We start from the raw sequence: 12,279 nt of genomic DNA on the forward strand, positions 1-12,279 counted from the left end.
TGTTTGGTTTTCTGTCCTTGCAACAGTTTGCTCAGAATGATGGTGTCCAGCTTCATCCATGTCCCTACAAAGTACATGAACTCATCCTTTTTTATGGCTGCATAGTATTCCATGGTGTCTATGTGCCACATTTTCTTAATGTAATCTATCATTGATGGACATTTGGGTTGATTCCAAGTCTTTGCTATTGTGAATAGTGCAGCAATAAACATACTTGTGCATGTGTCTTTATAATAGCATGATTTATAATCCTTTGGGTCTAATCCTTTGCATAATGGGATGACTGGGTCAAATGGTATTTCCAGTTCTAGATCCTTGAGGAATTGCCACACTGTCTTCTACAATGGTTGAACTAGTTTACAGTCCCACCAACAGTGTAAAAGTGTTCCTATTTCTCTACATCCTCTCCAGCACCTGTTGTTTCCTGACTTTTTAATGATCACCATTCTAACTGGTGTGAGATGGTATCTCATTATGGTTTTGATTTGCATTTCTCTGATGACCAGTGATGATGAGCATTTTTTTGTGTGTCTGTTGGCTGCATAAATGTCTTCTTTTGAGAAGTGTCTGTTCATATCCTTCGCCCACTTTTTGATGGGGTTGTTTGATTTTTTCCTTATAAAATTTGTTTAAGTTCTTTGTAGATTCTGGATATTAGCCCTTTGTCAGATGGGTAGATTGCAAACATTTCGTCCCAATGAATGAATGTTATTTGATCTCTGTGAGGATAGAAATAAGCCCCTTTCCCCCAAATTTTCCTCTCCCTGCAGCATCTTAAAGTTTTGTTGTTACTATTGTTTACTTTGGTCCTTCTTTCGTATTGGAGGCCTTCCTTGATTACATGGTAGTCCTTGATGTTTGTCAGTTAGAGGGAAGCACTAAAAGTCCTGATGAGAAACTCTTGGTGACTAGCAGCCTTTGCTGTAGGATAGAATGGTTTAGTGAAAGGCTAGCTATTGAAGTGAAGACATTTCAAATGACATTCAGAAATCTTGTCACTGGTGTTTGGTGATCCAAGAGTAGAATCCCTTAGTCTCCTGACGGCATTGTAGAAACAGGACCATGAAAGAGTCTTTGGGTCTCAATATTGAGTGTATAAATTTTCTTTTATTCCTTAGACTGACCCATGTCTAAACTCCTGCAGAGGTGATTGTACGTCGTGTGTGGGAGATGGGAGGCGTGGAGGACACAAGAGTATTATCTAGGAAATCTTTATTCTCCAGAGAATAAATATTCTATCTTTAGGGGAATGGAACTGGGGAAGAATCTGAGGTTCCGCTGCTCCAGATACAGGTGTTAATTCAACAGCTTGCTGTCTGACCACATGCACCATCCCCCCAATCTGTTATTTTTTTGTGATAAAATACAGAGAACATAAATTTTACCATCTCAGCCATGTTTGTGTACAATTCAGGATTATTGGAGACCTTCATAATGTTGTGCAAGCATCACTAACATATATCTCCATAACTCTTTTCATCTTGTAAAACCAAAATTTCACACTCATTAAACAGCTCCCCATCCCCCGCCAACCACCAATCTTCTTTCTCTATGATTTGACTATTCTTAATTATTTTTAATGTATCTTTTCTGTGTTTAGATATATAAATACTTACCATTGTATTACAGTTGTCTACAGTATTCAGTACAGTCGCATGCTATACAGGTTTGCTGTCTAGAAACAATAGGTTATACCATATAATCCAGGTATTAGAGTATACCATTCAGGTTTGTGTATATACACAGTTATTTTTGCACAGTGACGAAATCACCTAAAGATGCATTTCTTAGAATGTATTCCTGTTCTTGAGTGATGCATGACTATGCATACTATGCATACAATGCAATAATGTTCAGCCATAAAAAGGAAGGAAATTCTGGCATATGGTACAATATAGATGAACTTTGAGGACGTTAGGGTAAGGGAAATAAGCCAATTATGAAAAGACAAATATTGTATGATTCCACTTATATGAGATACAGTCAGAGGCCTTGTAAATCCTTGCCTCAGAATATTTTAAAATCTTTTTAAGGCCAGGCACGGTGGCTCATGCCTCTAATCCCAGCACCTTGGGAGGCCGAGGCGGGCAGATCACAAAGTCAGGAGATCGAGACCATCCTGGCTAATATGGTGAAATCCCGTCTCTACTAAAAATACACAAAATTAGCCAAATGTTTTGGCAGGCGCCTGTAGTCCCAGCTCCTCTGGAGGCTGAGGCCAGAGAATGGCGTGAACCCGGGAGGTGGAGCTTGCAGTGAGCGGAGATCGTGCCACTTCACTCTAGCCTGGGCGACAGAGCAAGACTCTGTCTCAGAAAAAAAAAAAAGCTTTTTAAATTATAGTAGTAATGTCTTTATAGTAGCACTATTACAGCTCCCAAATGGAAACAATATAGTGTACGTTCATGGTAGAATGGGAAAATAAATTGTGTGCATTCATATAGTGGAATGCTATGTAAAGAAATTAGAGTGAACTTAAAACTGCATGCAACAACAGAGATGAATCTCACAAATATAATGTTGAGCAAATGAAGCTGGATACAAAAGAGTACTTATTGTATGATTCCATTTATATATATTTAATAATCAGGCATGGGTAATCATTATTTTTGTCCTGGGTTTGGAAATGTTTAGTAAGGAAAAGTTGGAAATTATTAATCTATAAAGTGGAAAGCACTCAGTTCCACAAAATAAATTTAGCATTTTGGTTTTTTTTTTTCTTAGAAGTTTTATTCATTTTATTTGCATTAATAGAATCATACTCTATGTGTAGATTTATAGATTGACTTTTTTACTTAAAGTATCATTTTCCAGTGGTACCATAAACAGTCTTTGGAAACATTTTGAGAAACACTTTATTAGCTCTGTGATCACGTACAAATTGCTTAAACTCTCTGTGCCTGTTTTCTTATTTATAAAGTGGAGATAATATAGTACCTGTCTCACAGGGTTGGTCTGCAGATTCAGTGAACTAACAGTTAATCAGAAGGTCCTTACTGTCAGACCGTGCATATAAAACTTAATAAATATCAGCTGTTGCTATTATTTTTGTTATAATTAAGAGATCCTACTGTGAGTGGTAAATAAAAAGAAAGTTCATTCATATCCCAGGCAGTGATTTTAAAATACTTTAAATGATTCTGACCTAGAAAATTCATTGTTGAGATGGGGAAATAGAAAGGTAAACAAATTAAAATGCATAGTAGTATGAAAAGTATGTATGAAATAGAAACATATGCAGAGAAGAAAGGTACTTGTGTTTAAACCAGTGACCAAGAATTGGGTGGGTAATGTATAGACTTTCCAGGCACATACAAAGGTTTGTGAGAACATTGTGTTAAAGGGTATGCAAATAGTACAACAGGTATGAGCATTGAACACTAAAAATAGAGAATACCAAGAGAGTCAAGGACAAATTCATGTAGAATATGTAATAGACAAAATTGAGTAAGGAAAAGAGCCAGATTTTGGAAACAACAGACCTCAGAGTGCTTCATTCCACTTTTATCATGTTTGTTTGCTTCCTTTAACGGACGGTAGAAAACCTTTGATGAACTTCTGCTTTGTGGAAGAGAAGTGGTGATCATTTCACAATTTACCTTGGCAGATATGGTTAATTTGTATAGTTAATTTTTTATTTGAGCTAATGATTAAGGAGGATTAAACATTAAAGGCTTTCATGTTTTCCCAAAGGCAATTAATGAAAATTTTCATTTAACAGAAAACTCTATAAGAATGGAGTCTAAACCTTCAAGGATTCCAAGAAGAATTTCTGTTCAACCCTCCAGCTCCTTAAGCACTAGGATGATGTCTGGAAGTAGAGGAAGTAGTTTAAATGATACCTATCACTCAAGAGACTCTTCATTTAGATTGGATTCTGAATATCAGGTAACATTTTTATTTGGAATATATGTATACAGCCTTTTTCAAAATCCCTAGGGCCACTCTTTTGAGGGTATTTTTAAAATGTAGTAGCTGGATCTGAGGCATCCTGTAATCAAAACCAATATATATGTAGCAAAATGAATAATAATTTTTCAAACTTTGTAGACTTCAGAATTATGAATAACAGATTGTAACCTCATATAAAATCATACATTTGGGCTGGGAACGGTGGCTCACGCCTGTAATCCCAGCACTTTGGCAGACTGAGACTGACAGATCATTTGAGGTCAGGAGTTCGAGACCAGCCTGGCTAACATGGCGACACCCCGTCTCAACTAAAAATACAAAAAAATTTGTTTGGTGTGGTGGCACACGCCTGTAATCCCAGCTACTTGGGAGGCTGAGGTGGGAGGATTGCTTGAACCCCGAGGTGGAGGTTGCAGTGAGCTGAGATCACTCCAGCCTGGGTGACAGTGTGAGACTCCATCTCAAAAAAAAAAAAAAAAAAAAAAAAGCTTTCCAAAGACTTGGAAAACTTTGTACATATAAACATAAGTATCAATTTTAAGTATAAATTTAAACTGGTCAATCAATGTGAATGGCTTTGTCGGAGGAACAAAAACTGTACCTCCTTTTCCTCTAAAATCACACTCATTCATCTGACCTTTCTCTGCATATACACAAAGCAGTGGTGAAATAACAAATGTTAAGTGTTTTTCTTTGAGATTACAACTTCTAAATATTTTGCTTTGAATGTTGAGTGATTTTTAAATTAACAGGTTATCTTGTTATGAAAGTTCTAAAAGTCTTTTACATGAATTTTTAAATTTGATTTTTATGGTGAATAATGAGTTTATATTGGTATGTCCATCTACTCTTATGTAGCTAGTTTTCGTTGGGAGCACAAGCTTTTCGTTTCATTTTGTTTGAAACAGGGTCTTGCTATGTTGCCCAGACTGGTCTCAAACTCTGGCTCAAATGATCCTCTCACCTCAGTCTCCTGAGTAACTGAGATTATAGGCACACACCACCATGCCTGACTAGTTCTTTGGATTTTGAAATGGCTTATCATTGTAACAAATTTAAGCTCATTGCATTTTTGGCTGAATGTTATAATTAATGTTTGATTTGCAAAAGTCTGATTTTGAGGTAATCTAAAAGAATCCTTTGAAAATTTCTGTTTGTATTAAGTATTCATATATTTATATGTTATATGATCTGATATATGACAGAGTCTCATAAAAATGTTCCTACACAGTAGTAAGCATTCTGTAAGATATTCAGAGCAAGACTGAAGTAAAAAAAAAAGAAAAAGAAAGAGAAAATGCCCATATCTGCTACCCATTTCTTAATTGACTATATGAACTGTTTACCTGGTCTCTGTTTTATTTTAAACTCCAGCTCAGTGGAACCTGGTCTCATTTTAAATGTCAATTGATATTGTACATTTTCTGCTGCTAGACAAGTTTATGATTCCTAGAGGTGTAGAATCATATATTTTGCCTTTTATAGAAATATCATGGTGACATATAAAGAGCACAGAATTGTATTTTCCCGTATTCGTAAAATTTTGTCTACTAATTTTTGTCTACTTTTAAAAATATATATAGCTTATTAATGAGGAAGACAAACTTTGAAACCAGACTGTACTGCCTAGAGAGGAGTCATGTTTCATGACTTACTAGCTATTGACATCTTTTTCTGTTGTGATTGTTTTTGAGTGTTTGTTTCTTTTTTTTGAGACAGGATCTCACTCTGTTACCCAGGATGGAGTGAGTGGTGCAGTCACGACTCACTGCAGCCTGGACCTCCCAGGCTCAAGTGATCCTCTCACCTCAGCCTCTCCCCCAGCAGCTAGGACTGCAGGCATGTGCCACCATGCCTAGCTAATTTTTGTGTTTTTTTGAAGAGGTGGAGTTTCACTATGTTGCCCAGGCAGGTCTTACACTCCTGGGCTCAACCATTCTGCCCATCCTTCCCTCCCAGAGTGCTGGGATTGCAGGTGTGAGCCACTGCACCTGGCTGACATCTTTATGACTTAGTATCACCTACTTTATCCAGTTGTTACAGTTACATGACAATGCTGTATGTTAAATGATAATAGCACCTGGCACATGGTAAACACTATATAAACGTTAGCTACTGCTGTATTTGTTTTTTATAATTATTATTATAATAATAATAGTGTAGGTGCTAAAGTCCTGAATATATTTAGTATCTTTATTGACATTCTCCTTAAGATATGACTGTTTCAAACTGTTTCTTCTAACTTGTTCTTAATGTTGTAGATTATTCAAAAAAAGTCCATTTCTGGTCAGGCGTGGTGGCTCACACCTGTAATCCCAGCACTTTGGGAGGCCACAGCGGGTGGATCACCTGAGGTCGGGAGTGCAAGACCAGCCTAACCAACGTGGAGAAACCCTATCTCTACTAAAAAGTTAGCTGGGTGTGGTGGCACATGCCTGTAGTCCTAGCTACTCAGGAGGCTGAGGCAGGAGAATCACTTGAACCCAGGAGGCGGAGGTTGCGGTGAGCCGAGATTGTGCCATTGCACTCCAGCCTGGGCAACAAGAGTGAAACTCCGTCTCAAAAAAAAAAAAAAAAAAAAGTCAATTTCTTATTATGTTAAACAAATAGCAGCATTTTTTTAAAAAAACCATTTAAATGTTGGCCGGGCACAGTGGTTCACGTCTGTAATCCCAGCACTTTGGGAGGCCAAGGCGGGCAGATCACAAGGTCAGGAGATCGAGACCATCCTGGCCAACATGGTGAAACCCCGTCTCCACTAAAAATACAAAAAATTAGCCAGGTGTGGTGGAGGGCGCCTGTAGTCCCAGCCACTCGGGAAGCTGAGAGGAGAATGGTGTGAACCCAGGAGGCTGGAGCTTGCAGTGAGCTGAGATTGCACCACTGCACTCCAGCCTGGGCAACAGAGTGAGACTCTGTCTCAAAAAAAAAAAAATAATTCCATGTTAATGACTTCAAAATGACCCCACCTAAATGTTGTTTGTAGTAACATATTAGTGTTGATTTCATTATGTTCCAAAATTTTGATGTCTTTAACTATCCAAGTAAAATTCAGAAATTACTTGCAAACACCCAAAATCCAAACCAAGTAGTATATTTTAAATGTTTATTGATTCTTAAGATAAATTATTTTTATAAATTTTAGGGATTTTCTTAATGCTTTTTAGTTGCTTTAAGTTGCTTACAATCGGTTTTTTAATCGCTTTTTTCTTTTTAATGGTATGGGAGCAGTTTCAACCATAATTCAACCATTTTTAGCCTGCTTTGCTTTTTTAGTTTTGATTTCAAAATTGAAACTCTTATGTTCTTAAACAAAGTGTTTCACTTTTTTTTGTTTTTGTTTTTGTTTTTAAGAGACGGGGTCCTGCTCTGTCACCCAGCTTGTGGTGTAGTTGAGCAATCATGACTTAGCACAGCCACAACTTTCTGGGCACAAGCGATCCTCCTGCTTCAGCCTCCTGAGTAGCTGGGACTACAGGTGCATACCCTCCCCCACCCCCATCCCCCCAACACATACACATATGTGGCTAATTTTTAAAAAAATTTTTCTTGTAGAGATGGGATCTTGATATGCTGCCCAGGCTGGACTCAAACTCCTGGCCTCCAGCAGTCCTCCCACCTCAGCCTCCCAAAGTGATGGGATTACAGATGCAAGCCATCTTGCCTGGCCAGCATTTTATTTATCTGTTTTTTCTTCTGTAAAATGGTGATAGTGATAGTGGTTTCTTCATACAGCCACATCTATATGTGAGATGTAAGATGAACAAGATTGTTCATCATATTGTTAAGATTAATTGAAAGAAAGAATACATGTGAAGCACTTGGAACAGTGCCTAGAACATAGTATAAGGGTTCAGGTATTACTAATTATAACTATTTATAATTGTTATTTTTATTTATAATTATTTTTATTGTTAACTTACTGTTACCATTATTATTTCCTGGCTTTACATTGGTTTAAGGTAATATCTGTAGGGAATGGTATAATTTATCCAAATATTAAATTACGTGTAGTATGTTTAGTTTTATTTAGCATTGTTAAGACTACTCAATGTCAAAGGGAGCGTTTTAAAATTTTTTAGTTTTTGAGACAGGGTCTCACACTCACCCAGGTTGGAGTGTGGTGGCACTGATCTCAGCTCACTGAAGCCTCTGCCTCCTGGGCTTAAGCAGTCCTCCTACCTCAGCCTCCTGAGTAGCTTGAGAATATAGGTGTGCGCACCACACTGTGCTGATTTTTAAATTTTTTGTAGATGCGAATCATCATGCCTGGCCAGTATTTTATTTTTCTGTTGTAAGTCTATCTGTTGTAAGTCTGTTTTTATTTACAGTGTAAGTCTCACTATATTGCCCAGGCTGGTCTCGAACTTGGGAGATCAAGCAGTCTTCCTGCCTCACCCTCCGAAAGTGCTGGGATTACAGTCATGAGCTACCACACCTGGCCAGAGGCAACATTAAAAAAAAAAAATCATTGAAGTGTTTTAACTCACAACTATTGGAGACATAAAACTTCCATTTTCTCAGGCACTTGGTAAATCTGAAGCTTCAGAGAAAAGAGGGTCGGGGTACGACATGATATATCAATTTCAGTTATGTTATGGACTTATGGGAACACCTTATATAGTGCTTGACATTTTATAGAACCTTTTTTTACTTCTGTTTTTAGTTAAGACGAATATTTGTGTCAGTTCATCTATAAGGTTCTGAAATCTAGAAATATAGGTGGTTTCTCTCAGTTACGTGATTATTATGTAATATACTTGAGCTTAAGAATCCAAGACTCTGGATAGCATTGTTTCTTTGGGGAAATGTAGATTCTAAGTTCCGAACGGTTGATTTCCTAAATATCTTTTAGTTCTCAGCCATTTGTAAGCTGCGCTTCACCTGTTACTAATCTTGCTGTTACTTCTGCTATCCCATCTTTAGATTTTTATTACAATTTGAATGATTGAAAACTATGATCATCTTACGTCTTTAGTGACAGTAAGCAAAATTTACGTTTTAAAGGAAGATTTAATTTCTATAATTCCATGTTTTTAAAGGAAAATTTAATTTCTATAATTCATATTGTTAAAAGTAAAAATGGGTTATTTGTGAATATGTAAATTTTTATGTTGATTTGGTATATTTTTCTGTAACTTTAAGGAAGCACTAGTCTGTTTAGTACTTGTTCTGTTTTGCTTTGTTGAGAGTTTGATTACTTTTAATAGGAAATAATTTTAAAAGGAGGCTTTTTATAAGGTTATAGGGGCTTTTTAAAGTTATTGATACCTTTTTTTTAGTTTGTAGATAACTGCTATAGAGATCAGTACCATTGCATATTTTGCATAGTGCAGAACCAGTGGTCATTAATTTTTTAAAAATCTACCTTATGCAAGTGTAGCTTTCAAGGAAATAAATACATAGATGCATATACAATTAAACAAGAAAATGAAAATAATTTAAAATAGGATAAGGAAAAATACAGAATACTGAGAGTAATAAATATGGAGAGTGGGTCAGAATTGTAACAGTGATAGGCATTACATAAACCCTGCAGCATTTTTAAGTTAAACTTGCTCTCATTTTGGTTATCAAGAAGATCACAGCAAAACACAACTAGCTCTGTAATGAGTATTGCATATAAGAAAAAGAGACTGGGCATGGTGGCTCACTCCTTTAATCTCAACACTTTGGGGGGCCAAGGTGGGAGGGTCACTTGTGGCCAGGAGTTAGAGACCAGCCTCGGTGACATAGTGGGACCCCCTCTCTACAAAAAAAAAAATAAAAATTACCCAGGCATGGTAGCACACGTCTTAGTCCCAGCTACTCAGGAGGCTGAGGCAGGAAGTTTGCTTGAGCCCAGGAGGTTGAGGTTGCAGTGACCCTTGATCATGCAATTGCACTCCAGCTTAGGTGACAGAACAAGACCCTGTCTGAAGAAGAAAAAGATATAACGTTCCTCCGAGGAAACAAAACTTGTCAATTTGGTCTTAAAGTGTACAGAGGAGTGATACGAGTTTCTTCTGCATTGGTGTGGAGATGGGTACTCTCCATCACATGAATATTTTAAACAAGGAAGAGCTCAAAGTCTTAAGTTGTTGCTCATGGTGAAGGTAATGTTGTTCTGGAAGTTTTTCAAAGCAGAATTTATTCACTTCACAGTCAAGTCGTTAACTCATGGAAATGAGGAGCCCAGGAAAAGAATATCATTCTGGGCTAGTTTCTGTTCCTGTGCTTTACATGATTTTTAATGATTAATCATTTGCCAGTGGATAACATTAATGTAAATTTGCAAGTATCTTTAAAATTCTTTAAGAAATGACTTTATTAAGTTATAATTTTACATACCATACAATTTGCCCATTTAAAGTTCAGTGGTCTTCAGTGTATTCACAGCTGTACAACCATTATGGTTATCGCTGCACTACTTCTCTAATCCCCCTTCCCCTACCAGTGCAAAGCAACCATTGATCTACTTTATATCTGTAGATTTCCCTATTTTGGATTTTCATATACATGAGTGGAAACAGGTACTATGTAGTCTTTTGTTGGTAGCTTCTTTAACTTAGCATATTTTCAGTGTTCATCTATGTTGTAGCATATGTCCGTACTTTATTCTTTTTTGTGGCCAAATACTATTTCGTTGTATAGGTATGCCATATTTTGTGTATCCATTTATTTTCTGATGGACATTTGGGTTGTTTCTACCTTTTGGCTATTATGAATAATGCTGCTGTAGACATTCATATGCAAGTTTCTGTGTGGACTTGTGTTTTCACTTGTATTTGGTATGTACTAAGAATGGAGCCGGGCATGGTGGCTCATGCCTGTAATCCCAGCACTTTGGGAGGCCAAACGTCAGGAGTATTTAAGGCCAGCAGTTCAAGACCAGCCTAGGCAACATAGTGATACCCCATCTCTACAAAAAATTTTTAAAACTAGCCTGATGTGGTGGTGCACACCTGTAGTCCTAACTTTTGGGGAGGCTGAAATGAAAGGATCCCTTAAGCTCAGAAGGTTGAGGCTTCAGTGAGCTATGATGGCACCACTTCACTACTACGTGAGCCAGAGTGAGACCGTATCTCATAAAAGAAAGGAATGGAATTGCTGAGTCATGCGTAACCTCTGTGTTCAATCATTTGAGGAACTGCCATACTGTTTTCAAACTGGCTAGATCATTTTACATTCCCGTTTGTGTGTATGAGGATTCCATTCTCTCCACATCCTCACCAACACTTATTTTACTTTCTGATTCTAGCCATCTCCATGGGTATGAAGTGGTATGTATCTCATTGTGGTTTTGATTTGGATTTCCTTGGTGACTAATGATGTTGTACATCTTTTCATGTGCTAATTGGCCATTTACTGTACATTTTTCAGAAATGCCTATTTATAATAGCTCTTTTGCTCATTTTAAAGTATGGTTGTCTTATTACTGAGTTGTAAGGGTTCTTTATATATTCTAGATTTAAATTCCTTATTGGATACATGATTTGCAAATATTTTCTCCTTAAGTTTTTTTTTTTTTAATTGCATTGTTTTAAGGGCATTTGTGTTGGGAAAATATTTTAAAACCTTAGAAATAATTTTCTGAAAGCAAACACTGACTTATACAATATTAATAGTAAATGATTTCATTGACTATACTTCCAGTAAACCTGTTTTTGGAAAGGTGGCATGAATATTATGAAGGTAAAAAGAAATAAAATGAAAATTGGATGCCTGCTAGTTATATAAAGTCTTGGAAAGTTATTTTCTTTTCACTGTGCATAGAGTACCTATAGCTATTAAGTCTCCAAGCTATCTTATTGATGATTTCTCAGATACACCATATAGTATTTCAGCTACTTTGGTTGGGCTAGATAGCCTTCTACCTCTCCCCTTATTTTATTGAGTTATAATTCACATACCATACAATTCACCATATAACAGATAGCCTTTTGAATTGGAAATAACTGATGAAAAGTATTTACTCTGGGAGCCAAATCTGTTACCTGTCTGGGTAGAGACTGGAAAGTTAATGAAAAAGAAAGAAAACTCTTATGAAACTCCAGTGTAAATTTAATTACTTCCATCTAGTGTCATATGAATGCTCATAGTCGGGAGGCAAAAAATATTAATTAGTTTTCATGAAAACTAAAATTTGTGTGCATCGGTACCAAGAGAGTGAAAAGACAATCCACAGAACGAGAGAAAATATTTGCAAAGCATATATCTTACTGGATACTGAGACTTGTATCCAGAATATATGAAGAACTCTTACCTCTCAACAATAAAAAGATAACCCAGTTTCAAATGGGCAAAGGACTTTAATAAATACTTTTCCAAAGATATATTAATGGCTGATAAGCATATGAGAAAGTATTAGTCATTAGGGAAATGCAA

The 12,279-nt window shown here is 36.6% G+C and overlaps 1 protein-coding gene across 7 annotated transcripts in view; it reads left to right on the forward strand.

The window, feature by feature from the left end:
* The window catches only part of MARCHF7 (membrane associated ring-CH-type finger 7), a 54,975-nt gene that overhangs the window by 12,272 nt on the left and 30,424 nt on the right, over positions 1 to 12,279 (forward strand). For 6 of the 7 annotated variants that reach the window (XM_011760696.3, XM_011760698.3, XM_071072841.1 and 3 more), the window contains one exon: positions 3,722 to 3,888. In XM_011760696.3, coding sequence (XP_011758998.2) covers positions 3,736 to 3,888 — 153 coding nt within the window. In that variant the 5' untranslated portion in view covers positions 3,722 to 3,735. Of the gene's footprint in view, positions 1 to 3,721; positions 3,889 to 7,825; positions 8,896 to 12,279 lie in introns of those variants that run through there. The other variant, XM_011760699.3, reaches the window with a different exon arrangement.

The sequence above is a fragment of the Macaca nemestrina genome, chromosome 11 (genome assembly GCF_043159975.1).
Source record: "Macaca nemestrina isolate mMacNem1 chromosome 11, mMacNem.hap1, whole genome shotgun sequence".
Lineage (NCBI taxonomy): Eukaryota > Metazoa > Chordata > Mammalia > Primates > Cercopithecidae > Macaca > Macaca nemestrina.